This window comes from Lepisosteus oculatus, chromosome 4 (genome assembly GCF_040954835.1).
Source record: "Lepisosteus oculatus isolate fLepOcu1 chromosome 4, fLepOcu1.hap2, whole genome shotgun sequence".
NCBI lineage: Eukaryota > Metazoa > Chordata > Actinopteri > Semionotiformes > Lepisosteidae > Lepisosteus > Lepisosteus oculatus.
In genome coordinates this window covers 5,652,318-5,667,145 of record NC_090699.1, presented here as the reverse complement: position 1 = coordinate 5,667,145, position 14,828 = coordinate 5,652,318, and the positions used below count along the sequence as shown (strand labels likewise).

General features: G+C 47.5%; 1 protein-coding gene across 2 annotated transcripts in view; it reads right to left on the bottom strand.

Moving 5' to 3' along the window:
* Positions 1-5,417: 5,417 nt before the first annotated feature.
* The window catches only part of LOC102697987 (transmembrane protease serine 9-like), a 60,062-nt gene continuing 50,651 nt past the window's right edge, over positions 5,418-14,828 (bottom strand). For both annotated transcript variants that reach the window (XM_069187951.1, XM_069187950.1), the window contains exons 2-10: positions 13,110-13,127; positions 12,452-12,620; positions 11,936-12,204; positions 10,945-11,099; positions 10,471-10,762; positions 9,564-9,732; positions 7,517-7,770; positions 7,233-7,324; positions 5,418-7,115 (exon numbers count right to left, since the gene is read on the bottom strand). In XM_069187951.1, the coding sequence (XP_069044052.1) occupies positions 6,843-7,115; positions 7,233-7,324; positions 7,517-7,770; positions 9,564-9,732; positions 10,471-10,762; positions 10,945-11,099; positions 11,936-12,204; positions 12,452-12,620; positions 13,110-13,127 (1,691 nt within the window). In that variant the 3' untranslated portion in view covers positions 5,418-6,842. The remainder of the gene's footprint in view (positions 7,116-7,232; positions 7,325-7,516; positions 7,771-9,563; positions 9,733-10,470; positions 10,763-10,944; positions 11,100-11,935; positions 12,205-12,451; positions 12,621-13,109; positions 13,128-14,828) is intronic.

Below are 14,828 nucleotides of genomic sequence, written 5' to 3'. Positions count from 1 at the left end.
TTCCAGTTGGCTAAGAAAAGCTGCCAAAGCCTGAGCTCGGATTTGCAGTTGACTGAGAGGCTTACGTGGTGGTAAAGAGAGGGCATGGAAGAGGCGAGGTCGAGAAGGTAGGAGATGAATGACCGTCCTTGAGGAATGATACGCATGACGTAATTGAGGTGGCCGAGCAGGGAGAGAAGTTCCCTCTTTGTGCAAGATTTTACTGAAGAATAGGTAGAGATATATGTCTGGATCCTGTCGATCTTGTTGCGTGGCAGGAAGGCGGATAAATTGATGGAATTGAGAGTGATCCCGAGGAATTGGATTATATGAGAGGGGCCGGTTGTTTTGTCCATGGCGAGAGGTACCCCTAGTTTCCTAAAAACGGAAATAAGTGTGGAGGAGGCTCTTGCAGGTGAGGCATGACTTTAAAGGCACTGGAGATGTTGGCCTTAGCGAGCCAGGCACCCGGACCTGCAATTTTGATGAGAGAAATGGTGTGGTCAATTGTGGCATAGTGAAGGGAGAAGGCTGAGCTGGGAATAAGGCTATTGAGACTTGGCACGCGGGAGTTATGGGGGGCTGACAAGTCGATTATAAGGCGTTTTTTACCGGAATACTTACGGACCGCTATACCGATGGGATTGATGCGGTATGCAGGAAATGGGGGAGAGTCAAGTGGGCCGATCATGGAACCGTTTTCGACTTCAGATGCTAACAAGGAATCAACGGATTGGAGATCGGCGGTGGCAGATCGCAAATTTTTGCAAAAGACGGAGGAAGAAGGAAGTGTGCACGGGCCTGGTGAGAATCCGAAGGAAAGGTAGTCGAGTAAGATGTGGGTGGAAGAGGGGTCGGGGTGACGGAGCAGGTCGGAAACAAGAGCAGGGATGTCGATCGGGGTACAGGAAAGCCAGTAGTCATTTGGGAACGCTGAAGGTGGAGCGAGCGTGGAAGGGCCAGCGGGGGCAGAGAGAGCGAGCATAGAGCTTCACCGCAGAAGCTGCAAACGTGAAGGAAGCGACAAAGGGAAGAGGTACATGTCGAGGAATTGAAGCTGTTGCAAATTTGTTGGCCTCTGATCATCACGATGGGGCGGCAACGAACGTCTTTGGCAAGAAGGTTTGAAGAAGACTTGGCGGGAGAATTGATGCTGTGGGGGAGAAGGGAGAGAGTCAGGGTTAGGCTTGTGGACGGTATCTGGGCAAAGATTTGATGAATGTGTCTGGGAGGAAAAGAAGTCGCAGGAAAGAGCTCTGACACCGGCAAAAGTGCGTCAGTAAAGCTCAATGTCGAGGGCTCCCCAGTAGGTGCGCTGGTTCCATTGGAGTAGGCGGGCAGCGGCCTTGGCAGAGAACTGCTTATGGTAATCATAGAACAGGGAACCCTCGAAACGGACAGATAGATCGAGGATGATGTGCATGTAATCGTCGAGTTCTTGACGACGTTCGGGAAAGGCGGAGCACATGATGTCACGAAAAATGCTGAAAGCCAAGCAGAAGTCGGAAAGGACTGAGGCAGAGTGAGGGTCAGAAGATTTGAGAGTAACGGAAATCAAGCCGCAGTTGACTGTTCTAGAATCAGAGTTGTAAGTGAAGGAAGAGAGAAGGTGAGCTAGATTGACGTCTGCACGTTGTAGAATTTGCTGCCGGAGTGAAAAGGGAATGGGAGGAGGACAAAACTTTAGTGCGTTAGGAGGAGCTGGGAGAGGAACGGCTGTTCAGAGAGAAAAGTCCTTAGTAAAGGGGAGATTGGAATCCATGGCCAAAGGCATGAGATGATTGATGCCGGGTTGGACACCGGGGAAGGGAGAAGATTCAGGAGGGAAGAAGAGCGGAAAGCAGATTGTGGTAGGAGGAGTTAGACGGATCTGGGGCCTGAAGCTCAGTGGCTTGGGATATGGAAGCCAAAGACTGTTGAGGAGGAATTGAAGCAGGGGCGAAGGCTGCGTGAAGGACTGAGGAGGCTGCCGAGTCGTCTTGGACGCCAGGGGTGGGGGAGGGTAAGGGCCGCCTGCTGGCTGAGCTGGGGGTCGTTTACTGGACGGCCTTTGGGCCTTGGAGACAGCAGCAGGGGCCGAAAGAGAAGAAACTGGGGCCGAAGGCACCAAGCCGGCGGAGCTTGAGCCGTGTTGGACGCTGGAGGTAGAGACAGAGGAGAGTGCAGAAAATAGATTCAGCAGAGAAGAGGGTGGGGGAGGAGCGTGAGCCTGGGGCCTTAGACTCAGCAGCAAGGAGTTTAGGGAAGGAGGCTGAGTGGAAGAGGCTAGGTGCAGTTGTTCAGCAGAGGTATGGATTGGTTGGGGAAGAGACACAGACACGGATATATCAGGACAAGACAAGACAGACGACGTGACAGGCAGAGTTGGCCTCGGGGTCCTCATGTTGGGATGAGTGGCGGTGGCAAGGGTGATGTCATCAGAGGGCGCCGGGGGAAGCTGTGGAGCTGATGTTTCCTTTGTGTAGACTGCGGTTAAGTACAGGGAAAACAGAGCTTTTTTGGAAGCGTTTCTTTTAAAACAGACGCCATGTTTTCGAAGTATCCTCTGGAGGCTTGCTACGGTCCAGTTGGAAATCACGAGAGAAAATCCGGGAGAATGTGCATGATCCTCGAGAGAAGCGGGGGATATTTGGAGACTCTGCCGTGGTGGAACGGGAAGGCTGGGTTTGTGATGAGAGAGGGACTACGACGGCGGAACAGTCTTCGGCGAGGAGTTGGATCTTGTGAGGACTGGCTGGGAGATGAGCGGCGCTGATGTGGCACGGCAGGTGAAGGAGGCGATGAGACGGAGGTGAGGGGAGCGGGGGGAGAGGACTGGACGAAAGGGGTAGGAGAGTCTCCTGCACTGCAGAAAAGGTCTTCATCGGAGCAGCGGATTTGCAGATCCATGAGAAGGGAGCACGGATTCGAGCTAGGCGAAAACGAACCATGCAGAAAACGAACGAGGAAGAGGAGAGGGTGACATTTGATATATATGGAGACCGGTTGCTTACATCAGGATTAGTGAGAATTACAGCAGCTGTGTCGAATGAGCTCGGCTGCCTTCATTCCTCCCGAAGGTCATTAAAAACTCCATTAAAATGTGTAAAAATTATTATTAAAACTCAAAAAACATGTCCAGAGTAGTTGGAATTTTCCTGCATGCCAAGTCCTATGATGCCTGAGGAATCTGAAATAGTAGCATAGTTTTTCCCTGGCTAACAAGACATTCAGACTCACCTTCCTTAATTAGATTTCTTCAGCTGTTGCCTTATTAATTATACCAGAGCTCATATCACAGAGCTGAGAGCAAGTGTGCCCTTTTAAGAAGAAGCGCTCTTAGTCACAAGAAGATGATGCACAGAAACGAGGCCGATTAAGAGTTTCAGAGCCACAGGTGTACTGATCTTGTCTCATCATCTTGTAGCTTCAGTAGGTCAGTGCTGAATGAGAGGCACTCAGTGTTGCACCACTCCTTGTCCCACCTGAACTGGCTCAGCTTCGTTAGAGTTGAAGGAATGTTATACATTTTATAAAAGCTAACACACTGCTTGTCTTTCAGCTTCCTAACTGCTTATAACCCTGGCAAGTGGAAACGTACCAGGGGGCATCTATAGGTCAGTGGAAAAGTAAAGCTCATGTCTTAAATGTAGTAGAAAGAGAAGTCGAATGTCTTGGTTTGCGAATGTAAGCAGTAAGGAAAAGTCTTAATAGGGAGTTGTTTTTCTCTACCCAAGCTTGACTGAAAACTAATGATTTGTTTGAGGGATTAGGTAATCTATATTCAAAGTAGGAAGTTTGTCTGTTACTGTGTATAAAAAACACTGAGCTACGTCTTTCGGGGAGACTAGCTGTTGCAAGCTTCTCTCCCGTGTGCACACGAATAAACAGCTCTTCTTTCACCAGCATCCGAATTCTGTCATTTTAATGTTTCTTCAGAGTAAAGGAGATCAAAGAGTGAAAAGTCTGAGCCTGTAGCGTATTTGAGAAGAGGAGACAGGCAGCTCTTCAGCGATGCAGAGATAGTGGAGAACTGGGGAAGGCCGGGAAGGGGAATCGACAATATATTGTGTCTCCGCAGCTGTGCATGTACAGTGTTTGGGAATGATGCAGTATGTGTGTTCGTAACCCCATCTAGGGGAGTCTGGAATAAAGACCGGTCATGATTGCTCCTGGATGTAGTGTTGGCTTAAGAACTACAACTCCCATAAACACACTGAGCGACCTGACAGCGTCTACATCACAGCCTCTATCCTGCCTGGCTGTGGTAGCATCTGGCAGGTCCCTCCCAGTACTGCAGCAGCTTCACGGGTGTCTGTGGTCATGGGAGCACGCAGACGGACCTCACACATGTGCCTGGTTACGTGGTCATTGTGAAAAAAAAGTGTACAAAAGCGGTACAACTTTTTACAAAAGCTAAAAAAGAAGCCATCGCATAGAAGAGTTTGATTTGAAAGTTAAAAAATGAACAGCTGCTTTTTTTTATCGGTGCAGTTTCTGTCTTGTCGGATCAGTCAGATAAGCCTATCTTGAGACCAGGTGCAGATAAACTGCTCTGAGACATCAAGCTGTCAGCAAGCCGATCTCATAATCAGCAGATCACCAGTTCTGTGCAGAGGGGGGACCTTAACAGCAGTTCTGGGTCAGGGTGCTGCTACACAGCATGAGACATGATCATATAGAGGGAGGGTAAATGCATAGCAGCGACAATTTTTTTGCTATTAACGAGTGTATCTGTGAGCTACCAGCACTGATTTACTACAGCTACTGACTTAGTAATAGTAATAGGTTTATTCCCTGCTGACGAGAGAAGAAAGAAAACACAATGTTTCAGCTATGGATCCTTCTTCGGGTGTCACACCACAGCAGGAACGTTGTGTTGTTTGTTTCTTCTCTTTTCAGCTGGAATAAACCCGTTTCTTGTTTCTTGTAACAGGTCTGTTGTACTGTACTGGGAATGTAGCTCCTATTGTAACAGGACTGTTGTACTGTATTGGGACTGTAGCCCCTATTGTAACAGGACTGTTCTACTACACTGGGACTGTAGCTCCTATTGTAACAGGGCTGTTGTACTGTACTGGGACTGTAGATCCTATTGTAACAGGTCTGTTGTATTGTACTGGGACTGTAGCCCCTATTGTAACAGGACTGTTCTACTACACTGGGACTGTAGCTCCTATTGTAACAGGACTGTTCTACTGTACTGGGACTATAGCTCCTAATGTGTGAGGACTCTTCTGCTGTGCTGTTGCTTTTACTTAAAGCTTATTCCTTACTCTCTGTTATAGAGCATTATTTAAAATCTTTGATTTCAGCAGAAAGAGTCACAGTAAAAATGGAGGAAGGAGAAAACTGGACAGACCTTTTGATAATCATTATTTTGACCGCCATTTCCATTTTAATTCTGTGTACTTTGTTTTTTTTATTTGTTTGTTGTTGTGCTTAATATAAAATAGATCTTCAATATAAAACATGCATTTTTATTAAAAACAGTATTTATATGTAGAAGAATTAAATCTATGTTTTCTTTTTTTGAGAAAAACATTTAAAAGACGAGTTGCCTTCATTGTCAAGTCCTTGTATGAGGTACATGAAAACCTGCCTTTGTGCTTCCTGTGTTTCTGGTCCCTGGAAGACGAAGAGTTCAAGAAAGAATACATTGTGGGCAGAGTGGAGCAGCCCACCCACCTGCCCCCTCACTGCCCACCACCCTTCATATAAAACCCATCTGCAAACCCTTATTCAACGTCAGGACCAGGCCACTTCCACTCCTCTCAGAACCTCTGGTTCCCTGAGTTTTTAACTGTGTGCTGCACTTGTTGTCTCCATTGTGAGTCTGAATGGGTTTGTTGACTTCTTTCAGATCCCTTGTGGTGGTGTACTGGTTAGAGAAGCAGTGCAGTAGACGGTTACGGTTTTCTGCTAGTTCAGGACATGTTTCACAGAACAGCCGGGTGTCGGAAAGGACGAACCGTGGAATGGCAGGAGAGCGAAAAAGAACCTATGTGTAGCAGCGAGACGGGGGTTAGCCCTGGCTCAGCTGTTAAGGAATGCCGTATAGAAACCTATGCCATCAGGTAGCGGACGTGGGGCGACCTGATGCTAGGTGGGTTTCAGGACATCCGAACCTCAATGCTGAGTGAGGAGCAGAGCAGAAGCAGGAAGTAAATAGGCTACACAACAAGACACACCAGAAAGACATGAATAATCACAGGGAACTAGGAACAGGAGAGAAGTACAGAGCCCTCTAGGTGTACTGGGCGTGACAGCAGCTGAGCACACTGAAGTCAAACAGTGGTTTTCTCAAACACAGAAAGATTGGGTGATGCAGGACCAGTCAATGTGGAGCGGGTTCCTTGTTGACCAATCAGCAGGGAGAATCCTGCTGCCCAATTGCTGTCGAGGATTGATGTTGTGTGGGTAAAGTTGAGTGAGATTGATGCTGACCAATGTCTATCAGGGGATGTCGGTGATGATGAATCGCTATCTGAGCGCTGGCTAAGCTGGATTCTGATAACAATGGGAGATTCATACCAGCGATTCTGAGGCAGCATGGGATTTTGAGGGGAGGAGGGTTTCAGCTGTCAGCAGATTCTGTTGAGCTGAATTCAGTGACGTCTGTTCCCCCTTTTTGTTAAAAACATGGAACTTGCCCAACTAGCCATGAGGATTTATGTAAGAGTTTTAAGCTCTTACATCCTGTGCGGAGCTGTGTGACATGGACTGTAGATCATGAGGCCGAGAAGGTGATTAAGATTCAGGATCTGAAGGTTTATGTTACATTGATCTGAGGAAAGGATCTCTGTGTTTAAAACTCAAATGTGTTTCATTCTTCAGGTGTTCAGTGTGTCTGTAGCTGTCAGTGAAAGTTTGGGAAGGAGGGCTCAGAATGTGGAGATCCAGGCAGCCAGCAGAAGGTGGAGTGCAGCCAGGAGGAGGACTGTGTGGGTGAAGGGGGTGAAGCGGGCACTGGGGCTGCTTTTGGAGATGAGGGGAACTCTGGAGCCCACAGTCGCCTGCAGGAAGCTCGCGTAACGTGAGACCGTTATGAACGACGTTGTTGAGAGAGCGCGCGTGGTGCTGTTGCCAGGGACAATCACACTGGCCTGAATCCAAATGGAGTTCCGTTTGCAGACCAGGGGGCCTCCTGTGTCTCCCTGTGCAGAGTAAGACAGACGGAGGTTAACATGACATGGATTGATTGACCACAGCAAAACTACATAACTTCTGTAAATCTGAAACTGAAAGAAGAGTTGTGATGGAGGTGTGCTCACCTGCTCCAGGTCCAGAGGAGAAGTACAGATGGTGTCAGCTGAAGACCCGTTGTCACACTGGACGATTGTTGTATTTTTTTCCTGGAGGAGCGCTAAAGGAACAGAGAAGCACAGCAATTTTAGCATCTTCTGGAACACATGATACCCCACTTTACCCCCCGCTAAAAAACACTGGTCCCCATTTGTGCAGCTGGTTCAGGCTGTGTGAAACACTTTCATCATGTCTGCAATCAAGAAATGGACTCCTCATAGACCTTCAAGGGGAAGTTTCCAGCCTGACTCACCAGCAGTTGTGTTGCCCCAGCCGGTGACCCAGCACTGAGTGCCAGGGGTGAATGTGATTCCTGCCCCTGCCAGGCAGACGCTCAGGATGTAGTCTGTGAAGGAGACATTGGTGTCCAGTCTCAGGAGGGCGATGTTGGTGCCACTAAGGCTGCTGGTGAAAACGTTCAGGACTCCAGTGGATTTCTCTAAGGTGTTGGAGCTTGTCTGGTTCTGCCTGCCCAGAAACACTCTCCATTCACTGGTGTTCACAGAGCTGGAGAGCGAAGGAGACAGAGAGAGAGGGTTTAATACAGACTCTGAGAACATTGCACTGTAATACCACTGTGACAAACACTAATGCAAATCAGAGGGAAAGTAACACATCATCAAACCATCAGTATAAATCAGTCAATATTCACCATTTCACCCCCTGATGTTACAAGCTTTTACACTTTCTTGCAGTGAGTCAAAGTTCTTCTGGGATTTATCTGTTGATTTTTCACCATTCTTCAGTGACATCCTTTCTTCTCTATGTAGCTGATTGTTACCGAGTCACAAGTACCTGTACAGCTGAGCCCCGCATCATCAGTGCAAAAGTGATCATGTTCATCAGACAGTTGTAGTACAGGGGCTCCTCACTGTGTGTTCCCCCTTTTTATGATTTCCTGCACTTATGTAGCTGATTTTATTGGGGAAAATAACACTGCATTCTCTGCATTCATGTTTCCATTGCAAGCAGAAAACAAAAAGGTTGAAGAAGTAGGGTGCCTCGTTAGTGTGCGCAGGCTGGAAAGGAACAAGATTTGTTCCATGCTGAAAAGAAAAGAGACGCAACGTTTCGGCTTAGGAACCTTCTTCAGGTGTGAGGGAGAGAGGAAGATCAGCAGTTGATAGATAAAGCATGGGAGCACAAAAGCTGGGAGTGGAGAGGAGGCAGGAGAGAAGGAGCATCGACTCTCGGGTGGTGTGAAGTCAAAACCTGCAAATAAATAGAGAGAATTAGAAAGAAATGAATCTGTCATTGAGAGAAGGGGGAAGGTGTGATCCCAATTTCATGATAATTTTGGTTTCGGATGTCTTTCTGCAATAGGTGTTCTGAAACCCCTCTGAGGATGCAGATGGAGAGATCAGTCGGATCAGGTATGATGTACAGGTAAAATGGGAAACTATGGGCGTGGAGAGCCCATATTTCCCTGAAATGGTCCCCCAGTCTCCTACCTGTCTCACCAATGTAAATAGCTGGGCATTTTTTGCAAGAGATGCAGTAAATTAGGTTGCTGGAAATACATGATGTCATATGGGTGATCCAGAATTACCCAGAAGAGTCTTGAATATGCGTGGTCTTGGATATATGTTTGCAGAGAGATCTGTTACAGGGGAATGTGGATTGGAGATTTGCAGGTGGGTTTTGGTCTTTATCTGGGTAAGAGGGGCAGGTCGGTTTTGGTCTCTGTCTGGGTGAGAGGGACAGGTGGGGTTGGTCTGAACCTGGGTGAGAGTGACAGGTGAGGTTTGTCATTACCTGGGTGAGAGGGACAGGTGGGGTTGGTCTGTACCTGGATGAGAGGGACAGGTGGGGTTGGTCTGTACCTGGGTAAGAGGGGAAGGTGGGTTTTGGTCTGTAGCTGAGTGAGAGGGACAGGTGGGGTTGGTCTGTACCTGGGTGAGAGGGACAGGTGGGGTTGGTCTGTACCTGGGTGAGAGGGACAGGTGGGGTTGGTCTGTACCTGGGTGAGAGGGACAGGTGGGGTTGGTCTGTACCTGGGTCAGAGGGACAGGTGGGGTTGGTCTGTACTTGGGTGAGAGGGACAGGTGGGGTTGGTCTGTACCTGGGTGAGAGGGACAGATGGGGTTGGTCTGTACCTGGGTGAGAGGGACAGGTGGGGTTGGTCTGTACCTGGGTCAGAGGGACAGGTGGCGCTGATCTGTACGTGGGTGAGAGGGACAGGTGGGGTTGGTCTGTACGTGGGTGAGAGGGACAGGTGGGGTTGGTCTGTACCTGGGTGAGATAGACAGGTGGGGTTGCTCTGTACCTGGGTGAGAGGGAAAGGTGGTGTTGCTCTGTACCTGGGTAAGCACTGTGCAGCTGTCATCACCCAGTCGCTGGCGATGAGGGTCCCCCCACACACGTGATTGCCGTTCCTCTGCACGCTGGCCATCCAGGGCCAGAACCCATCTGCAGCTGACTGACCCCCAAGGAGGCGCGTGTTGAGTCTGGGCCTCCCGCAGACTTGGGCTGAAAGACACAGTAAGTCAGCAGATTCGTATCATTGGAAGTAGATAAAGGTGTCCTATATCTTGCCATTGTGATTAAGCTGTGTGATTCTTGTTATCACCCAGTCTCGCATAATGTGTTAAACTAAATGGATTAAGTGTATCAAATTTGGTGTTCAAACAACATGAGAAAGCAGTCTGCCGTAATTGTTCTCAGTCTTGCTATTGCATGACCTTTGGATCCCCAGAATGTGATTCTATCATCTGAATCTAAATGGAGTCAATGGATGTCGCATGCACCTTTTTGTACTGTGAGAGAGAAGAACTAGAGACCATAGCTGCAAAGTCATCCAACTCTTGGAGAGCTCTGGAAATGCTTTATGTCATTATTACTGAAGGGCCCTGGCAAAAAGCTGAAGACATTCCAGCTCGACTGAATGGTCTGCAAGAGCTTTCCACAGAAAGCCTATAAGAAGAAACTAGGTGATGATATTAGTGGTGTCGTGTCGTTATCTGGAAAATACGACCCATTTTGTTATGGACATTCATATTTAATATATTGATTCACGAGGGACGGTGTTCAATCCCTTCTGCTGTTTATTAGAGGTTGAACATCTGTTGTGTCTAATGCTCCCATTTACAGTATCATCACCAAATCACTGAGAAAACAGCAGTTCGGCTTGTTGAGATGGGTGGATTTGTGTCATCCTCTTCTCCTTCCACACACTCTCACGTTGGATATATCCTGGATTTTACTCACTGGGGCCTGCAGTCTTGGGGCTGGCAGTAGTTGTAGTTGTGGGAGGGGCAGTGGGCACTGCTGCTGTGGCACCACAGGTGAAGCTGCTGTCGGCGTCTGTGCCACTGGAGGTGAAGGTCACAAAGCCTGTGGCTCCCGACCCCACTTGTCCGTTAATCCAGTCCTGGTACTGGGACACCCTGGTGTACACCCCTGGGAGATCGGGCCGGGCACAGCCATAACCGAAACTCACAATACCAGCCTGAACCCAGGCAGAGCCCTGCTTGCAGACCAGGGGACCCCCTGAGTCTCCCTAAAGACAGATAAAAGACTGTTAGAACAGGCAGACTGACCACAAAGTGTTGTCCACTAACACCAGTCTGTGTCTGGTGAAACTACCAGTACAGAGCATTGACCCAACAAGAGCACTGTGTGGTGCAGCTCAACACTTGTTGTAAACAGCGAGATGCTTAGAGAAAAGGTTTTTTGAGCTACCTGGCAGGAGTCCTTGCCCCCCTGCAGCACTCCCGCACAGATCATGTTGCCAGTGACACTGTTCGCTCCGAAGATCACATCATTCAGACACCCACACTGCCTGTTCCCAATGATGGGCAGCTGGACCTCCTGCAGGGTCGAGGGTAGAGTTGTCCCTAGAAGACAAGAGAGTTTGTTACTACCATAAAGTGCCCAAAAGCTGGAACTTATCTCTGGGAAGGACAACTGTAGCAGGATCTGCTGAGCCCTCATTTTCTAACCCTCCAGTGTCCCAGAAGATAAAGATCTTTACAGGAATTTGAACATGTCGACCATGACAGAGTCTCTTTCATCCATCGATGGAGCCTGGTCCTCAGTGTACTGAGATCTAAATCATCGGATCGCAGACTGAGAGCTCGACTTAACTTGCATTACTCTATTTCTAGAGTGAGCAGGATAATCTAAGTTCGTCCTCAATAAATTTCACAGGGAGATTTACAGGGGTCAAGTCATGTGCACTAATGCACTGATCAGTATACACTGCTGATGAAGAATGGCAGTGGAGCTGTGTTAATGAGGAGTGCATTGATTTATAGTGCCAAGCCTTCACTCTCTTGTGTTCCTTCGTGTAGCTAGTCTTGCAAGTAACTCTCTTGCAAGTATCCACACACAGGTGTAAAATCATGTAGGCTCAGATGATCTGCAAGTAGAGTGCAAGTGTTTATTTTCTGTGTTGACATTCCAACTGGCCTTCTATTGTGGTGCAGATATCCAATCATCCATGTTCAATTAAGAGAAGGGATTAGGTCAGTACAACCTCTAATAGGTGAAATAATGTGTGAATTCTTTACACTTATATAGTGCTTTTCTGGGCACTCCACTCAAAGCACTTTACAGGTAATAGGGATCTCCACACATCAGCTATCAATGGGTAGGAGAACAGAGTAATGAAGCCAGTTCATAACAGTGGTCTGTTTTAGCAAAGGAGTGTGTTTCACTGGGATACACTCACCACCTTCAACAGTGGTCCCCCAGCCAGTGACCCAGCAGCTGGTCCCATTGTAGAAGGAGCTGCTGGTATCAGCCAGACAGACGGGCTGGATGTAGTTGTTGAAGGAGACAGAACTGCTCATTTTCATCAGGGTCAGGTCATTGTTGTTGGTTGAAGAGTCATAGTTTGGATGCTTGATGATCTGCTGGACCCCCCTGGACACTGTGTTGGTGCTAGAGCCTGTGTCTGTCACTCCTAGATACACTGTCCACTGACTCAGAGTTGTGGAGCTGGAGAGTGAAAGCGAGAAGAGTTCAAACATTTCTGATGGCAATGGAAAAAGTTTCTCACTGACCAGTGTGAATGATCACAAAACCCAGTAATTCATCACATTTTCTGTGGTACCGATGACTTATATAAGAGTTTAAGAGCTCATAAGCTCTGCAGTCATTGTCTGTCACAGTCCACAGTCATCACAATCTGCAGTTCCTGTCAGCACTGTACATACTGACAGAGGGGGTCCTGTTTCTCTCCTACCTTGAAAAGCAGTGCGCTGCAGTCAGCACCCACTGGCTGTTGATGAGCGTCCCCCCACATGTGTGGGCCCCATTCAGACGCAGACTGGCCTGCCAGGGCCAGGACCCCAGCTGGGCAGACTGACCACCAACGATCCTGGTGTTGAGGACAGCCTGTCCACAGACTGGAGCTTAGAGAAATGAAGAAGCTAAGTTAATGTAGGTCCTGTAGTTTCTTGCCTTATTAATTACTGACTAGGTACTTGATTGGCTAGTGAACGGTGTTTTGTGTTTATTAGTGAACTGGTGTCTCCTCTCCTGTTGTAAGTTTATTACTCAGGGATTCTCTGTGATTTCCCCTCTCTCACTGTGTCTCCTGTCCTGTGGTATGTGTTTATTACTGAGGGATTCTCTGTGATCTCCTCTCTCTCACTGTGTCTCCTGTCCTGTTGTGTGTGCTTATCACTGAGGGATTCTCTGTGATCTCTCTCTCACTGTGTCTCCTGTCCTGTTGTGTGTGTTTACCACTGAGAGATTCTCTGTGATCTCCTCTCTCTCACTGTGTCTCCTGTCCTGTTGTGTGTGTTTACCACTGAGGGAGTCTCTGTGATCTCTTCACTGTCATTGTTTCTCCCGTCCTGTTGTGTGTTTTTTACTATCCGGAGATTCAATATTCTTACCAGTCTGCACTTGTGATTCTGAAAAGTAAGCAAAAGATAAAAATCATTAGGACAATGATGGCTTAATTACTAAGTTATATAAAAAACAGAAGGGGGGTTGTGCAAGTGAAAACTCTTGTCTAAACACACTACTGGTAGTGTAACACAAATGAGTGCCGTTTCTTGTACTGTAATCTGCAAGGCTGCCCTCAGCTGACCACAGTAGAGCATCCTCCAGGAGGAAAGACTCAGTGTGCTGTTTTTCCAGTAATTGCAGTGAATTGGGAATCAACAGTCTGATCTCTACCTGGACTCACCAGTGATGTCAAGCCAGAAATGATGCTGCTTCCATTGTAACTCTCCATGTACATTCACTGTGCCTGACTCTCCCTGTTCACATTGGAAATTCCCTGCCCCTCCTCCCAGCCACAAGGGGTAACTGTTGCTTACGGGGGCTGAGCAAACCTTGCCAAGTACAATGATTCTAATTGTACAGTACTACTACTCTCATGGATCACAAGTTCAGTGTTCAATGTGCCTTTCCCAGCCACAGGGGAGCACTGGTACTGCGAAAACATAGGAGGTCCCAACAAACTCAAAGCCAGCAAACACATTTGGCCTGTTGGGCTGCAGGTCTTTGGTTGCAGCTGCACTGAGCCTGTGTCACTGTGAAAACTGAATGTCTGGACTGTAGCCCAGTCTGTATTTTGCAAAGGCTCTGTTGTTTGAGCCACTGGGGAAACTGATGCTAAGTCAGTATATGGTGAACAGGTTATTAGTGTGGAAATAATCAAAGTACATTTTTTAATTGTACCAGGAACTGAACTGAATGCTGGGATCTGTTTCAACAGGTGTCAGATAACTTTCACTAAACTATTTTTTTAAATATTTTTCGCTGTGAAGAATATTCACTTTAAGGGACAGAAGAATAACAGTAACACAACTGAACATCTCCGACCTGTTGTCAGGCTCTGAGGGCAAGTGGGGTTTGTCTGAACCTTGACCCTACTCTTTGCTCCATCTTCTGTATTCCCTATTTCTTCTCACTTATTCCTCATTCTGTTTTCGCTGTTCCCTATCACACATTTTCTTTTCCAATATACTTCTTTGCTTGTTCCTTAAATCACATGCACTACCCCATTTCCCCTCAAGTACTACTTATTGTTAACTCTGCATGTAGATCAGATCGGAACATTTCTGTGGTGAAATATGTGCTGCGCAACCCTAACAACATCGTGTTACATTAGTCATACAGTGACTAGTGAGCAGGAAGGACGTTGTCACGCAACCCTAACAACATCGCTTTACATTAGTCATACAGTGACTAGTGAGCAGGAAGGACGTTGTCACGCAACCCTAACAACATCACGTTACATTAGTCATACAGTGACTAGTGAGCAGGAAGGACGTTGTCACGCAACCCTAACAACATCGTGTTACATTAGTGATACAGTGACTAGTGAGCAGGAAGGACCTCGTCACACAACTCTAACAACATGTTGTTACATTAGTCATACAGTGACTAGTGAGCAGGAAGTACCTCGTCACGTCGCGTTTCGTGGAAACTCTTGCTTGTGGTGGGCCCAGGGGTTTGTGACAACGTGGTGACTTACAGTACTTTCACAAAGTTCATGATTTTGTACTTAAATTAGAATTTGTAGTTTTCTTCTTTGCCTTCAAGTAATTTATTTTTTTCCTTCTATTTAATAACCAGCCTGAGAAATTAGGACCACAGGTCCC